The 17,295-nt window shown below is 39.7% G+C and overlaps 2 protein-coding genes across 8 annotated transcripts in view; both read left to right on the top strand.

The window, feature by feature from the left end:
- The window catches only part of phf1 (PHD finger protein 1), a 16,918-nt gene extending 11,148 nt beyond the window's left edge, over positions 1 to 5,770 (top strand). The window contains exons 11-15 of the mRNA XM_028471036.1: positions 291 to 422; positions 558 to 636; positions 1,411 to 1,529; positions 2,685 to 2,771; positions 5,072 to 5,770. Coding sequence (XP_028326837.1) covers positions 291 to 422; positions 558 to 636; positions 1,411 to 1,529; positions 2,685 to 2,771; positions 5,072 to 5,426 — 772 coding nt within the window. The 3' untranslated portion in view covers positions 5,427 to 5,770. The remainder of the gene's footprint in view (positions 1 to 290; positions 423 to 557; positions 637 to 1,410; positions 1,530 to 2,684; positions 2,772 to 5,071) is intronic.
- Positions 5,771 to 11,480: 5,710 nt separating this feature from the next.
- Positions 11,481 to 17,295, top strand: part of syngap1b (synaptic Ras GTPase activating protein 1b) — a 137,375-nt gene continuing 131,560 nt past the window's right edge. For all 7 annotated transcript variants that reach the window (XM_028471027.1, XM_028471028.1, XM_028471033.1 and 4 more), the window contains exon 1: positions 11,481 to 11,849. In XM_028471027.1, the coding sequence (XP_028326828.1) occupies positions 11,828 to 11,849 (22 nt within the window). In that variant the 5' untranslated portion in view covers positions 11,481 to 11,827. The remainder of the gene's footprint in view (positions 11,850 to 17,295) is intronic.

The following is a 17,295-nucleotide window of genomic DNA, read 5'->3' on the forward strand; positions in this document are numbered from 1 at the left end:
AAAAATAAGCAAAAATGGCTCAAATTGTTCAGAAAATATTCTTTGTTTCTTAAAAGCATCTGGCGACCCCGTCCCAGGAGGGTCCCGACCCTAAGGTTGAGAACCACACAGGGGTGGAGGAACTTGTTTGATTGATGCCACTGTATTTTATTTTGAAAAACACTTTGTGCTACATTTATCGTATGCAAAGTGTGTAAAACTAATACAACTTGATTGATTGATTGATTGATTGATTGATTGATTGATTGATTGATTGATTGATTGATCATCCACATCTGTTTCCTCCTCAGGTTCGTTTCGGGGAAGGAGATAAAGAAGAAGAAGTGTCTGTTTGGGTTGCAGGTGCGAGCGCCGCCGCCGCTGAGCACGGACTCGTCTCTTCTGATCACAGATCCTCCCGTCAACATCACACACCACAGAAGGTCAGAGTGAGGACGCACGTGCACGTGTACGTCTCCTCCCACTAATAAACGTTATATAGTGACCAACAATCACATGACCTCAGGCTCTGCGCTCCTATTGGCCGCTCATGTTGTGCTGACTCTCTCTACCATCAGCTCGCTGTCATCGCCGTGCCAGAGGAAAGTCGTAGGGGCGGAGTCACGGAAAGCCAAACGTCACACGCTAGAGACACAGGTCAGTGGCTCCTCCCCCTCATCTGTGGGCGGAGCTTCTGACAGATGAAATATGGCATTTGCACCACTTTAATCCACTTGTTTCATCACACGCTACTATTTATAACTGAGCAACCGACATGTTTTAGATTTAAATTGTAGAGAAATCACACAAAAATTTATAAAATACATTTGTATAAATATGACTGTAGGATAATTGTAGAAATAAAAAAAATTGCCAAAAAAAGTTTTTGTAATAAAAATACTTAGAATGTGTTGTAAACCATGACTCAGCATTGACACTCAGACAGAATGTGGTGTGTAAACTATGACTCAGCATTGACACTCAGACAGAATGTGGTGTGTAAACTATGACTCAGCATTGACACTCAGACAGAATGTGGTGTAAACCATGACTCGGTATTGACACCCAGACAGAATGTGGTGTAAACCATGACTCAGCATTGACACTCAGACAGAATGTGGTGTGTAAACTATGACTCAGCATTGATACTCAGACAGAATGTGGTGTAAACCATGACTCAGCATTGATACTCAGACAGAATGTGGTGTGTAAACTATGACTCAGCATTGATACTCAGACAGAATGTGGTGTAAACCACGACTCAGCGGATACAAAGAGGGTCAAAGCTTTTACTAATGAGCAGATGAATAGGTGGAAGTAATCAGTCTGTGTGTGTGTGTGTGTGTGCGTGTGTGTGTGTGTGTGTGTGTGTGTGTGTGTGTGTGTGTGTGTGTGTGTGCGTGCGTGTGTGTGTGTGTGTGTGTGTGTCAGGTTGAATGTTCACCGCCAGTCGCTGCCAGTCCTGTTGAACTGCTGCCCTGTTGCCATGGTTACATGGGCGGGGCCAACCTCTACAATTACAGGAAGTCAGAGGAGGAGCTTAGCTGGAGGTAAGACAACAGCAACAATGTAATAAAGCCGCAAGCAGCGATAAACGGCCCTCGCCTTTGCCGTGTTGCCATTACCAAATTGCATCTCCTTCGGCAATCTGTGCTGCCTTTGATGCGCTGCCTCAAGTTCATACAAAGACATAATATAACAGTGAATTTTATACTATCAATGTATTATAATTGATTTGTTTAGACAGAAATGTACTATTGAGATATAAACTTAGACATATTTATGATTTTTGTTGTTGTAACACAAGAACAATGCTGGAGTTGTGATGGAAGTCATTAAAAATATAGCTGTCATATTTGTTCAAGAAGAATGAAGCATTATTTGCGTACAAACAGGTTAGCAAATTGGAGCATTTTCCAAATTTTATATTTTGGCCAAAATTCACGGCTCCGCCCTGCAAACACCGTAAAAGTTGTAAAAAATCCATGGATCACTTTCGGTTTCCCACTTGTCTAGATGATCTCCAGAGATTTTGAACCCCGTCAGTGAAACGCCTTAGGAGAAATGCATTAAAATACAATGTGTGCGAAAATAGCAATTTTTCAATTTTCGATTTTCAATTCAAGATTCTGGACTTCCTGTGTATTTTTTGGCATGGTCTGAGTAATATTTCTTACTTGTCTTGTCATGGTCTACCTCTGTGTCAATTTTCAATAATTCAATAATATGATTAGATTCGATTAAATTACATTACAGTAGATTAGATGAGACTTGATTAGATTAGAGTATATCAGATTAGATTTTACTATATTAGATTACATTATTAAATTATTATTATAATATGAAATATATTGAATAATAATAATAATAATAATAATAATCATAATCATAATCATAATCATAATAATAATAATAATAATAATTTGATTATTAGGATTAAGTATTATTCTCAATAATATTGCAAATTTTATAATTAATATTTTTGGTGCAGAATTTAGAATGCAAACAAAGAAGAAGCTAGCAATAGATTAGCTAATCTATTATCTTTTTTTCTACATAAATATAAAGACAACTTTTCTCGACAAGAGGTTAAAATTTACTCTGACATCAGTGTAAAAAACCTGATTTATTCATTATTTAATAATAAGCATAAAAAAAATTGTCCGTCATCCTGTTTGTAAGTTTGACTCTTCGTTCCTTCTCAGCCCCGCCCCCAAACGGATGTACGCGCTCTACCAAACCACGTACAACGGAAACGCGGCGCTCTCCAGGACAACCCACCACTGCAGCAGGTGATTCTTCACTAATTACCGACCAAAACACTGAATCACACTCACCGCATGTGATGGTGACGATGAGCATGAACCCATATTTTAAACCTCAGCAGATGTTTCTCATGAAATACCGAGTCATTTTCACACTGATGTAGACATAAAAACATTTAAAAAAGCTTATGTGGCTGAGCATCAATGGCCTCCCAAAATAAACTAAAAACGAGGTTTGTGCAAAGATCCTGGACAAGCCCCCGTTTATATGTTAGTGCTGGCTTAACATCAAACATACTGTAATAGGGGAAAAGAACCAGGAGAAAAGAGAACTAAATTAGGTGTTTTGAGACAAAATAAAAGAAATCAGTCCTAACACTCAGACAGTGTGGCTGCAGATGTATTCTACATTAAACACCATCATTCAAAATAAGACACTAATGGAAAATGTGTCATTTTTTCCAAAAGTGTACATTTTTCCCTGCCAGCACGGTTTTTCATAGTCTTCCTCAAAGAGGGATGTCGGTGAAAAGACTGCAATGCATCAGACATGGCAACCTGGGACCACATGCTGCCCTCAGCGTTATTTAAAGGAAACATATCATGCTTTTAAATCCTTCCTTTTTACATATAAATCATACAGTTGTGGTCTATATAAAGCGGAACTGCAATGCTTGGGTCTGAATTCCTCATTATTATAGCTCCACCCCTTTTATACCCCTTTTCTGATGTGCTTCTGAGAGTAACTCGTTTTGGTGCTGTCTCTTTAAATGCAAATGAGAGACTTCATACCCCGCCCCTCTCCAGGTTGCAGAGGTGACACTCGGTTCAACTCCACCCTGTTCGGCCATTTTTGTAGTTTGATAGAAGAGATATGGCTATGTAGCGGAGCATAAACTTTTTATTCACACGTTATTTACAAAATGTCAACAACGTTAGACTTGTCCATCCAGCCTTACATGTTCCAGCCAGAGTCTGACCCAGTGGAGCGAGATGAAAATGAAGTTGAACCTGCAGAACCTTAACAAGTGAGCTAACACAAGCACCGAGCTAACGCTAGCGCCAAGCTAACGTCACAAAATGCATTTTAATACAGTCTTTTCTGAGACAAAAACGACAAAATGAAATGACTAATGAAAACTTTAGACTTAAATTAAATCACGTAGGCCATATCATCAAGGATCTAAAACGAGCACACAGCGCTAACATATGAAGACGGTGCAACTGCTAATGCTAACAAAACAATGACAGGGACGTCTTATCATCACACTTTTTAGCGTTATTTACAGCTTACCGAAGTGCTCTGTTCATCGTCTCCAAAGATAGAAGGAATTGAACCCTCAATCAGACAAAGTCTTTCTGTAAATCCTTCTTTATACTGGTGGAGGTTGATGAAGCAGTCATCATTGAAGTGCTTCACACACACAAAAATGACCTTATCCACAGATGTGGTACATTTCTATAAAAAATAAAACTCAACCAGGCACTTTGAAAAGGTTCTGATGCTGGGAGACGGTGTAATGAAGCGTGTGGGTTACTACATCCAACAACCCAACATTTTGACTTATCCTCTCATAACTTCTGCATCCTGGAGCTTGGACTACAAAATAAAAGCCAGAAATAAAAATGGCGGATTGCTCGAAGTGTTGGACCTGGAGTTGATGTCTTAATTTGGCAGTTCTGCTGCAAATACTGTGACGTTATTGTTCAAAAAACATAATAGAGAATAGAAAAATTGAAACAGATTGAAAAATATGATCAAAACAGAATATAAAGATATCTACGGAGAACCTGAAGAGACTAATTTTAACTTTTCTGTACTTCTAAGCACTCTAAATATACAACAAAATGCATTTAAGGGCTAAAAAAGTGGATTTAGCATGATATGTCCCCTTTAAATGTAAAATAAAAGAATGACTTCAAAACACACAAAATGACAGAAAAACAGACAAAACAACAACAAACACACAGAATGAGACAAATATGATGACAAAATGATATGAACAATGACATGAATCCAAAGGACAAATATACACAAAACATCTCCAAAAATATACATAGTGACATGAAAATGAGAGAAAATACAAAAACACACAAATGTTATTCTAATGCTGGCATGTTTGTTGATCAGATAGAATCACATGTTTGTGGCCCCGCCCCCTGGGATTAAAGTTGCCCACCTCTGCACTACATGTAGCGTCAACTTAGAAAAAACGATAGTGATGTTTTATTGGCTGATGATGATGTCACACGTCTCTAATTCTAATTAAACATTTGGTTGATAAATGGAGGTCACGACCTTACCCTAACTCTCCTCCTCCTCCTAGCATGGACGACGCCTGTAGGCGAGCACCGACCTGTTTTAACCCCAACGGCAGCCATCATCTTCATCATCTTCATCATCTGCATCATCTGCATCATCACCAGCATCACCAGCACCAGCAGCAGGAGCAGCTGGAGCCCTTCGTCGTGCCTCTGCCTCCATACCAGGCCGACATTGGCGGGGCAGCGGTGGGCGGGGTCGGCGTGACGGTGGGCAGCGGAGACGGGATGGTTCCAAGGAGCTGGGGGGGAGGGGAGGCGGTGCGGATCCTTGCCAGACGCGTGACGCCGGAGGGCAAGGTTCAGTACCTGGTGGAGTGGGACAACGTCGACGTTAACGTCAACGTTAACGTATACTGAGACTGAGACTGAAAACGTAGCATCGCCTCATGACCTCACAATGATCTGATATTTGTACTGTTACCTTTGGAATATGCCTTTGCATTGACCACGTTTTACTTCAAACGATGAAAACCTCCAGATCATTTGTCTGTTCGCTCAGAGCCGTGGACGCCACCTTAAAGAGATCCTCCACTGTTCTTATAAATGTGGCCTAAAACCTTCTACATGTCCTCGGGATGTCCGATACAACTATTTCACTTCCAATACGATACCGATATTGCAGCCTTGAGTATTGGCCGATACCGATATGGATCCGATCCAATATCAGCACGAATCATACATAGAGTTATGACTTATTTTGTAGTGTGGAATGTTAGAAAAGGTTTGATCATGTGATGTCACTCAAACAGAGAACAATAGTCAGCAACAGTAGGGATGAGAAAAACTGACTTATTTATTAATAACCTATTGTTACATACATTTTAACCTTCAACATAATATCTACAGTATTCTACAATTAAATAAATATAATACAGTATATATCGGACATTTTTAGATGCAGTCCGATAAAATCCAATATTTGTTTTCTGGCTGATATCGGACCGATATCTGATATCAATATCGGATCAGGACAATAATGTCCTTTATTAGTAGATCTATGTCCAATAAAACACATTATTATTCACCATATTCATTTTAATTCTTTTTAAAAAATGGGACTACTTTACAGTTTTAGAGCCTGTGTTCCTCCATCTTGAAATCATGTGACTGATGATGTCACACGGCCCCACTGCCTGTAAACATCCTTTGTTTTCTATTGGAGTGAAACATTCAGCCTGATTTTTAGATCATTTAGTCACTTTTTCAGTCACAATGACAACTTGTGCTGCTTTTCTTTGCTCTAAGTTACATGAGTCAAACTCGAGGCCCAGGGGCCCAATCCGGCCATTTGGCATCAGCCAATTTGGCCCACAGGAACAAGAAAAAAAGTCTGAAAAAACATGAATCATTGTGTAAACGAAACTCAACAATATTTGCAAAGGCTGACAGTTTTCCTCAGTGCTTAAATCACACGATGGCAGTAATTCTTTATTGTTAAACTGTTGAAAAAAAACTAAATATCATTACAAAAGATTTTTATTTTCTTCAAATGATTACACAAAATTATTCTTATTTAAGTAAAAATTGGTCACAAATCTATGATATTTAAAGTGATGATCCCGCTGGGTCTGATAGCTGTCACCTTTTGCTTGGATATTGTCAGTTTCTTACATATTTTGTATTTTAGGTATACGTAGAAGTGCAAACTAGGGCACAATAATGTTGGAATGACTTGTTTTAAGGCTTTAAATCTGGTGTCCCACTTGAGATCAAACTGGCTGAAGTTAGCGTTGAAGACACACAAACCATGAGGATAGAAGCCCTTTTGGGTGGAAGTCCTTCAACTGTCCGTGATTTACCCGCTAACTTCAGCCACCAGAGCGTGTCAGCTCACTATTTAAGGGAGAGTAAAGGTCCCTTCGGAGAGCTCTTCCTCTCTGCTTCATTGTCTACTACCAAACCAAACATTTTTTTATTCATGGAAACTGTGATTTTCGTGTAAACTGAATAAATGAGATTTAAAAAAAAAAGTGGGTAAAGAAATCGTGGCTCTGACTAATCTGACAAATTCTTCAGAGGTTTTCATAACTTTTAGGTGTTAGTGGGTGATTTTATGGGAACTTTGTTATGTTAGATATTTTTACATTGAGAAATGTTCGTGTCTTAGCTTTAGGAGCCACCAGAGGGCTTAGTTTTACAGATATATACAAGTATATATATTTACAATATATTGCTCTGACAGACTTGTCTGATTTGTATTTCATTCAGTGTGGTGTCACAGTGCCTATACATGGGTTTAGTGAGAGCTGATTGGTCGGAGAAGGTCAGCTGATCAGCAGAGGGAACCCATTGTTTTCTTACAATACAGAACAATGTGAATAACAGGTGGACAATGGATTAAAGCTGTGGTGACGACATGAAAGATGTTGATTTCTGTTTCACACGAACACGTTGTGTGTTTTCATTGGTGTGATGTGTAAACTATAACCTACAGCAACGATAAAACATGGAGGAATGATTGTCAAAGCGTCTTGTTCTTTTCTCAGAGGTTGACTTGCATTGATGTGACGATAAAGAATGACAAAATGTAGCAACAATTAGTTTAAACTGGCATGGGCATGAGAAATCTTGAATGTGGTTAAATTGGGAAAAACAAGCATGAAATATGGTGAAAATAAGTTAAAAGTGACAATAATGGGTCAAAATATGTGACATTAGGTGGAAAAGTGGTGGAAAGTGTATATAAGTGCTGAACATGTCTGGAAAGTGGAAAAAATGTGTAGAAAAGGCTTTGAAATGTGATAGAAGTTTCTTATTATATGGGCCATGATTTATAGTCATCTTAAAGATGTAAATCCTTGTTTTAATCAGAAATAAAATGGGTTAAAAGTGACCAAAAACTGTGGAAAAGGAGGTGAAATGGGATTTTAAAAACCACAGAAATTGGTTAAAAGTTGCAAATTAGAGTGGTCAAAAACAGACAGAGAAAGTGGTAAAAAGGGTTCAAAGTGTCAATATTGGCTTAAAAGTGGCAGAATTTGGAGGCGTTGGGGTTAATGTCATTTTAAAAACAGGAACAATTAGTTTAAACTAACAAATAATGGGCAGGACAAGTGTGGTTAAATTGGCAAAAATGATCATGAAAGTTGCATTGAAGTGTTTTTCTTTTATTCTTATTGTGATGTATTGTTTTTCAAGTTGTTGTTTTTTTTTTGTTTTTTTGGTGGGGGACAATAAACCACAGTAAAAAATAAAATAAACTTCTACACATCCATCTACAGGACTCCACTTCCCATAATGCAGTGCACCAAGTAGTTCAAGTCAATATCTAAACAAACTTTCCAGCGTTAACTTCAACCTTTTACACTCGTTGTTAAATGATCATTGATTATATATTGATCTTTGAGGCCTACACTGTGAAAATGATCACCTCCTGCAGCTTTAAAAAGGGGAGGAGTCAGTCATCAGCTGATTACGCACAGGTGCACATGTTCAAGTAAATTCTGAGTTTTTCTCTCTCACAAGAACTTCAAAGTTTCCTCCATCAGTGGTTCTGACCTGAGGACAAACAGGTAAGAACCAGTGTCATTAAAAAGCTGCGTGTGTTCCTTCGCTTTTAAAAGAAGTGGCTTTAAAAATATGATTTAAACACATTCCAAGCAGGTGTAACTAGAACACACTCAGTGAGCTATATGTATATATCTATGTTTGGTTTCATCGCCATGATTCTGTTTTATTTAATTAAAAAATAAAAGGAAAATCTATTAATTTTACACTTAGACATGCAGTAACTAAACCTGTCCACTAGATGACGCTCCTACTGTATCTTAGAGAGATGCTTTAAATAGCGCTGGTTTTAAACATCACCCTCTGTTTCCTCTTCATCATTTAATAGTTTAGAAATGGAAAAAAGACCAAAAAAATAACGATAATGGCTCATTTTAATAGAACAGATAAAACAATAACATGAGACAAATTTTTCCTATTTACAGTGAAAACGTGAGACTTTGCGAATATAAATACAAATCTAAAATAAAAGTACATCATATGTCAAACACAAGTTGATCCAAGCGATGGTGAGGACGAAAGGATCGTGAGACGCTGCAGCACATAGTGACAGGATGGAAGATGCAGCCACAGTCCATCTACAGGGAGACACTGTGGACGGGAACATCTGCACCCATGTGGACTGGAAGCTCCCTGATCCTAATCCCAATGGGACAAAACCACCAAAGCTTCCAGATGTTCAGACCAGATTTCAACCATGAGTCATCATCTGTGCGGTGCAATGAACAGCTCAGATAGAACCTGGAACTCTGGGAGAGGAAGACAAATGTGTGTATCGGTTTAACTGGTCATCGTTATAACTGGTGACGTGTCACGCTTGTATTAATTCAATTCAACTTTATTTGTTTAGCGCAACTTACAACAAAGTCATCTCAATGCATTTATCAAAATATAAAATTCATAATAAGAAAGAAAAAACCCAACAAGATCCACATGAACAAACATTTAGTGACAGTGGGAAGAAACAAGTCCATTGAACAGGAAGAAATGTCTGTTAGAACCAGGTTCAGAGGTGGCAGCCATCTGCGTGGACTGGTTGTGGTTAGTGGACAGAAGGACCAACAGAACAGGATACAGAGATAGAACATCAGAATGTTCCAGACTAGTTGAGTCGTGAACCACAGATCAGGAAGTGACATCATCAGCTTCATGACACTGAAACAGAGCAGAGAGAGAAGAACGAGGAGAAGACACTGACTGCAGAAAAACATGATACATTATTATAAAGTCTGTGTTGGCCTTGGGCCTCACTCCCAGTGCCTAGTCAGCACTTATTATAAAGGTGATCAATCTCTTTCTGTTTATTGATAAGCTAACAGTGACTCTAACGACTGTAAATGTGACCATTCACAGACGAGCCCATGTCTGCTCTAGTTATGATTCAGTCCTGTTTATACACACTGTAAATCATAACCAGCTACATCTGACATTTGGAGAATTAGCGCTGCTGTTAGCCATCAGTCACAAGATAAACTGCTCACTAGTTCATCTGTAACACCATCAGTTATTTTGGCAGAATTCCAGGAATTTTCAAAGTTGGAAACTTTCCATGCAGAGAATTTACATTTTTAATAAAGAATTTATATATTTTTTAAATATTACTGAGCTTATAGGTTACTGTGGATGCAAGATTAAATTCAGAATTTTCCTTGTATAAAAGATATAAAGAAGGACAAGGAGACACATTTGAACTATTTTAGCATCATTTGGGGTCGCTAGACACCGGTAAAGGTCTCCAGATGCCTTCAAGAAACGTAGAATATTTTTTGAACATTTTGAGACAATTTTTACTTATTTTTACCCTTTTTCTGCAATTATGCAAAACTCACCATATTATTAACCTATTTTCATCACTTTTTCTTGCCATGTTTTTGCTCCTTTTAATGTATTTTTGCTACATTTCTCCGATTTCTGACACTTCTACATCAAGTTTCAATGTCTTTTCTTCACATTTTTCTACTTTCCAGACATTTGCAGCACTTATAAACCCTTTCTACCACTTTTCCATAAAGTCACATATGTTGACCCATTATTGTCACCATATTTCATGATGCTTTTTTGCTAATTTAACCACATTTGTCATGCCCATTATTTACCAGTTTAAAGTAATTTTTCCAATATTGACACTTTGAACCCTTTTTGCTACTGTTTCTGTCTGTTTTTGCCCACGCTAATGTGCAACTTTTAACCATTTCTTTACCTTTTCCACCATTTTTGGTCACTTTGAACCCATTTTATTTCTGATTAAAACAAGGATTTACATATTTAATACTATAGAGTATGGCCCAAAAAAAAAGAAACTTCCCGACTACACCATAGTGCTATCACTCAATGCCTTTTATATTTTATATTTTTTCTATATGTTCAAGACATTTTCGGCACCTATAAACCTTTTCCACCACTTTCTTCAAATAAAACTTCAATACGAATATTTTCAGAACAATTTGAGCCCCGTTTTGCTTATTTTCACCATTTTTCTGCAACTACACCAAACTTGCCATATATTTTAACCTGTCTTCATCACCTTTTCTTGCCATATTTTTGCTCCTTTTAAAGCATTTTTGCTACATTACTCCCATAATTTAATATTCAGTCTGCAGGAGGAGCCATGAAGGGCGGGATAACATCAGATTTCGGACCAATCACATGATATTTAGTTTAAACTTGTAGAACAAAGTTACATTTTGGGAAACAAACAAAACCAGGACCGAAAGAATAATAATTAATAAATCACAGGTTTGATGCAGAATCTTTTCCCGCGCTGTGCGGATGACGATGATGAGTTTCGCGCGCTTTGCCTCATCAGCACCACATGTAGCCTCAGCTAAAGATAGGCTGTGGATGCGTGCGCGCGCCCACACACAGGCGTGCATGTGCTCGCTCCACCTCTCTCTCTCTGTCAGCATCGGCCGCGCGCACACCCATGCACGCACGCACCCCTGCATCCCGTGCGTCTTTCCGAGCGCACCGGGAGCCGGGCGCGTTCTGAGCGGCCGTGGATTATGAAGCCAGTTTTTCCTCCGGAGGAATATCGGCCTCTTCCTCTTCATCATCATCATCATCATCCTCATCATCATCCTCATCACCATCGGCTCCGCTAGGAGCTCCAGCAGGAGCCGCACGCGCCTCTCCGTCATCCTTTGATCATTTTCTGTTTCTGATCAGCTCGCTCCGCTACTAGTGAGCGCGCGCGCGCAAAGGGACCGCCGACACGCGCACAGACAACCCTGCACGGTCAATGCAGTTGGAACATGTCCTATGTTCCTTTCCAAGGTAAGACCATGTGATGATGATGATGATGAAGATCACTGCGTCTCTTCCTCACCTTCGTCTTCCTCTCACTGTGGCACCTAAAGCCGACAGGTGTATGGAGTCAGTGCTACACACACACACACACACACACACACACACACACACACTCATTTCCTGCATCGGCCCACACCATCAGAGCAGTGTGATGCTATGCTGCTGGAATCAGGTGTGATGATGATGATGATGATGATGATGAGACCTGGAGCTACTGATGATGATGAAGACTGAGAATCATCATCATTTCAGATGAATATTCCTGTGTTTGATGTGATTGGTCAGACTTTTGTCCTTTATTCTCCAAACTTTGCTCCACTGAAACATACAGATGATCAGATGATGATGGTTGCTCTTCATCCTCTTCATCATCTGCTGCTTCCCTCCTATTCTCTCAGTTGAGTGTGAGTGGGTGAAAGATTCCCTCTGTATCCTCACGCTGCCACAGTGACTAATGTTGTGTGTGTGTGTGTGTGTGTGTGTGTGTGTGTGTGTGTGTGTGTGTGTGTGTGTGTGTGTGTGTGTGTGTGTGTGTGTGTGTGTGTGTGTGTGTGTGCGTGCAGGCGTGCTGCAGTGAGCTGCCTTTGCATCATCATCATCATCAGTCCAGTGTACAGTGGGATCAGCAGGACAAAGTTTTGTAGAAACCATAGTGAGGATGGAAGGTGTCGTGATCCATGCAGAGAGGCCGTGTGTGTGTGTGTGTGTGTGTGTGTGTGCGTGTGTGTGTGTGTGTGTGATGGTGCATCACCTGCAGTACAGTGCACGTTTTAGAATATCCTCAGGTATCAGGTAAACCTGTCATTTATCAGACCAAACGGTGTCAAATAACAGGGCCTCAGGCTTCAAAATAAAAGTCATCAGCCTCAGACCGTAAAACAGGACATGGCATTTTTTATTTCAAAGGAAGCGGAAATACACTTGGAGAAGTAAGTTGAAAAGTCATTTTTTCCTTTCATTTGAAAAAAAAACGTAAGATATTTTAACGTATTATTGTCTTCAACCCCAACGGACCCGCCGGTGGGGGCAGCTCCAGCTTCCGTGACTGTCACAGGTCTAAATGTTGTAAAGAAAATGGATGAAATCACATATTCTAAACCTCTCCGTTGGCCTAAGAAACTATAGAAGCTAAAACTGTACCAACCCACATTCACAGCACACACACCAGGCCATTATGTTCAAAGAGGGAAAAGTCGCCAACTCTGCCTTTTTCTACTGCTGTGAGTCACAAAATAAACACAGATCTCTATAACAAGAGCCTACGTGAAACTACAGGCTGAGCTGAATCACCTGATATACAGGTCAGGTATGTTACGTACCAAAACAACGCCACAAAATCAGAAAATACACAGCGGAAAAAGTCAGCTAAATTGTGTTTTATTACCTTTGTTATCAAAAGTTGCTCTAATATGCATAAAACACCATATTTTGATAAATCCAAATCATGTTGTCAGATAGAGACCCCCGTTACACATAAGCAGCCATTTCACAGTCGAGAAATCTGTCCAATGAATGCACTTGTACATAAAATGGCCGGTGCCTCTCTTACCCAGCTCTGATTGGCCAGGGTTTAAGCCCATCCTCTTAGTGTTTGATTTCACCAACTTCTACAGGCTTTCAGCTTTCCAACGCTGTCAATCATTCTGATTAGTCAAAGCATTGCTGAATAACACACATGCGTAACACCACCAAAGAGTGGAACCTAAAATAGCATTACGCATGGCACCGCAAAGACCTGAATAAAAAAGTTTATTTTATTTATTTGGTTTATTTTAAACCAAATTGCAACATCTAGTGCTGAATCATAAGACTAATGTTTGGAATCAATGTGACTGACATATTACAGTTACACACTCGTTTCCAAACTTGTGGAAAACTATGGCACGGTTGTGACAGTGGAATTCTGCCTGAACTTTTTTGTACAAAAACATCTGTATATCTTGGGCCTAATGTTTTTTATTATCACCAAACTTGCTGCAGTTTATGTTCAATTATTTCTGCTTTTACAGCCTTTGATAATGAGAATTGGCTTCATATTTAATCTAAAGCTCTAGTTTTTTTGATGAACTACAAATTTCTGGATATAAAACAGATTTATTTTCACTCGTATCATATATTTCCAAAATTTCACATCATCTGTAACTACTAAGGGTCCTACTTCAATCTGATTTTTTTTTTTTTTTTTTTGCCAACGTTGTTATGGGTATGTCAGTTTTGGCGAAAAGTGGGCACGATGGCTTAGTGGTTAACACGTCCTCCTCACATTAAGAAGGTCCTGGATTCAAGCCCTGGGTTGGACACTTGGGTCCTTTCTGTGTGGAGTTTGCATGTTCTCCCCGTGCTGCGTGAGATTCCTCCTGGTACTCCGGCTTCCTCCAACAAACCAAAAAAACGTGACTAAGTTGGTTGGAGTCTCTAAATGCCCATAGGAGCCACTGTGAGTGTGAATGGTTGTCGTTCTGTGTGTTGCCCTGTAATGGACTGGCACCTAGTCCATGGTGTACCCTCGCCTAATGCCCAATGAGAACTTTAGATAGCCACCGGCAGACCCCGGGGATGGATGTTTGATTAACATATAGTTAAATGAAACACTGATACAGTATATCTTAACCTTTATGTCTAAATTAAAAAATAACAGCTTTCAACTTTATTCTTGTATCCGAAGCAGCACATATTGATGACGTTATGGGTAATTACGCTTTCTTCAAAATACGTCATGTCGTGCTGAGGCCGTTGATTCTGACGACCTTTATTTTGAAGCCTGAAGCCGTGTCATTTGATGGCGTTTGGTTTGACAAGTGAGTCCGTTTGGTCTGACCAATGACAGAGGTTTACCTGATACTCAGTCTGAGAGCTGAGGAGGTCCTAATGTCCACCATACATGCTGCCTCCTGCTTCAAAGGCTCATCTGTCCCCTCCTCTGCTGACCCTCACCATCATCATCATCATCATCATCACATGATGAACACAGTGCAGAGCTGGGAGTTGGTTGCATAATGTTGAGATGTGTGTGTGTGTGTGTGTGTGTTGGAGTCAGTGCCAGTAAATGTTGAGCACAGCGCTGCACCTTCACAACCTGCCAGCGACCACATTAAGAGCTTCTGTTTCTCTCCCTTTAAAATTAGTCCTGATCATTGGTTTGCACACACACACACACACACACACACACACACACACACACACACACACACACACACACACACACACACACACACACACACACACGTGTCAAACTCTAAATCTGCCAAAACGTGGCCTTTTAGAACCTCCACTGTGGCCCACAGGAGAAATAAACATTTTTTAAAAAATCACAGGGACAGCATGAATTATTGTGTATATCAGGGATTCTCAACCTTGGGGTCAGGACCCCGTTTGGGATTGCCAGATGTCTTCAAGAAACGAAGAATATTCTCTGAACAATTTAAGCTAATTTATGCTTTTTTTATATTTTTCTGCAACTACACCAACCCCACCATATTTTAACCTTTTTTCATCACTTTTTTTTGTCATATTTTTGCTCCTTTTAATGTATTTTTGCTACATTTCTCCCATTTCTGACACTTTTACATCACATTTTAATGTCTTTTCTGCACATTTTTTTCCACTTTCAAGACATGTTCAGCACTAATAAACCCTTTCTACCACTTTTACACCTAATGTCACATATGTTGAGCCATTATTGTTATTTTTAACCTCTTTTTGCCAATTTAACCACATTCACAATTTGTCATGTCCATTATTTGCCAGTTTAAACTAATTGTTCTGATATGACAGTTTGAAATAGATCTGCTATACATCATATCTGGTGGACATGTCAGCTCCTCGAAATAGTCACAAAGTCAGTGTGTGTTTGGGTCTGGAACATGTTTGGGTCTTCAGTAAACTACTCAGCATATGTCTCAGCTCCCTGTAATGTGATCAGCTTAGAGCTATGAACATAGGCTGTTCACATCACTAATGATTAGTCGCATATATGCATTGGTTCTTGGGTGACACGCTCTGCAAATCTGAAGAAATACAGTTTTTTATTATATTCATTGGTCCATAACTGCATGTGGGAATGTAAAAAAATCTGATCTGTTTTAATTTCTAGTATAAAGGTTACTCTTTCTTTGGATATAGACATTTTTTTTCTTATGTGACTTCATTTTTATTTTTGACCCAAACTTTGGGTTATTTCACCACTGGTGAATATTGAAAATCCTTTACATGAGGCTATTGTGGCTCAATGTTTCTGTATCTGATAATCCTTTGTTTATTAGTTTTCACTAGTAACATAAAAATATAAATACCATTGCATCATATTCAGTAGTTTACTGAAGACCCAAACATGTTCCAGACCCAAACACACACTGACTTTGTGACTATTTAGAGGAGCTGACATGTCCACCAGATAGGATGTATAGCAGATCTATTTCTATATTCTGAGAGAGTGGGTGGAGCTTATTATTATACCATATTTACCTTTATATGTGATGGAGGTACTGATATATTGGAAGATGAACATGGAAGAACAATGACACACCCCCTCCTCACTATACTATCCATATCTCAAAAAGTATTGATCAGATCAAACTAAACATTTACAGTGATAATATTGAATAATCACAGAATAATTGGTGAACATTTCACATTTGTTTGAGGCTGTGTGTGAGATGGCCTAAAAAATTGTTGAAATGAGACGGAGTGACCCCATTGTCTTATGTGTGTATGTGTGTGTGTGTTCTTGGGAAAGGGGGAAGTCTTGTTAACTTACTGCCCCCCGATGGGCAGATGCTATGTGCTAGTTATGCTAGTAGCCTGTGCAGCTATAGGTTGGAGGCAGCATGGTCGGATTACGTAACAACGTGTGATTTAATGATCATAGATCAGATATCTGTAGTGGACCGATTGATGTTGGCGTGACGTTGACGTGTGGTCCAGCTGAGAGGAGCTGGTTGGATGAGCTGGTTGGATGAGCTGGTTGGATGGGCTGGTTGGATGGGCTGGTTGGAGGCACTGTGTTCCCGTGCGCGTGCCGGACCTCGCATGGAGGAGTGCGTTCATCCAATGAGGCCGACAAGCCGTTTGCAGTCGTGCCAAAGAAGAACAGGCAGTCAGTGGGAGGCAGAAACAGCCTCCTTTCACTGCTCACACACACACACACACACACACACACACACACACACACACACACACACACACACACGCTCTCTGCTGTGACTGGATGAACGAGTGCAGGTTTACTCTATTCAGGCCGATGTTTGAAACCAAGCGGGGGCTCGTCCAGGCTCAAAGAGCAGAAATCCTTCCTCTTGCTGTTTTATAGTTTGTTTTTGTGCGTTTCTTCACACTTGTGTGTGTGTGTTGGTTTCTTAGGGTGTCACATATATGTGGGACTGAGCTGTGTAGTGACTAGTGCACGTTCAATCCG

The sequence above is a fragment of the Gouania willdenowi genome, chromosome 16 (assembly GCF_900634775.1).
Source record: "Gouania willdenowi chromosome 16, fGouWil2.1, whole genome shotgun sequence".
Taxonomy (NCBI): Eukaryota; Metazoa; Chordata; class Actinopteri; order Blenniiformes; family Gobiesocidae; genus Gouania; species Gouania willdenowi.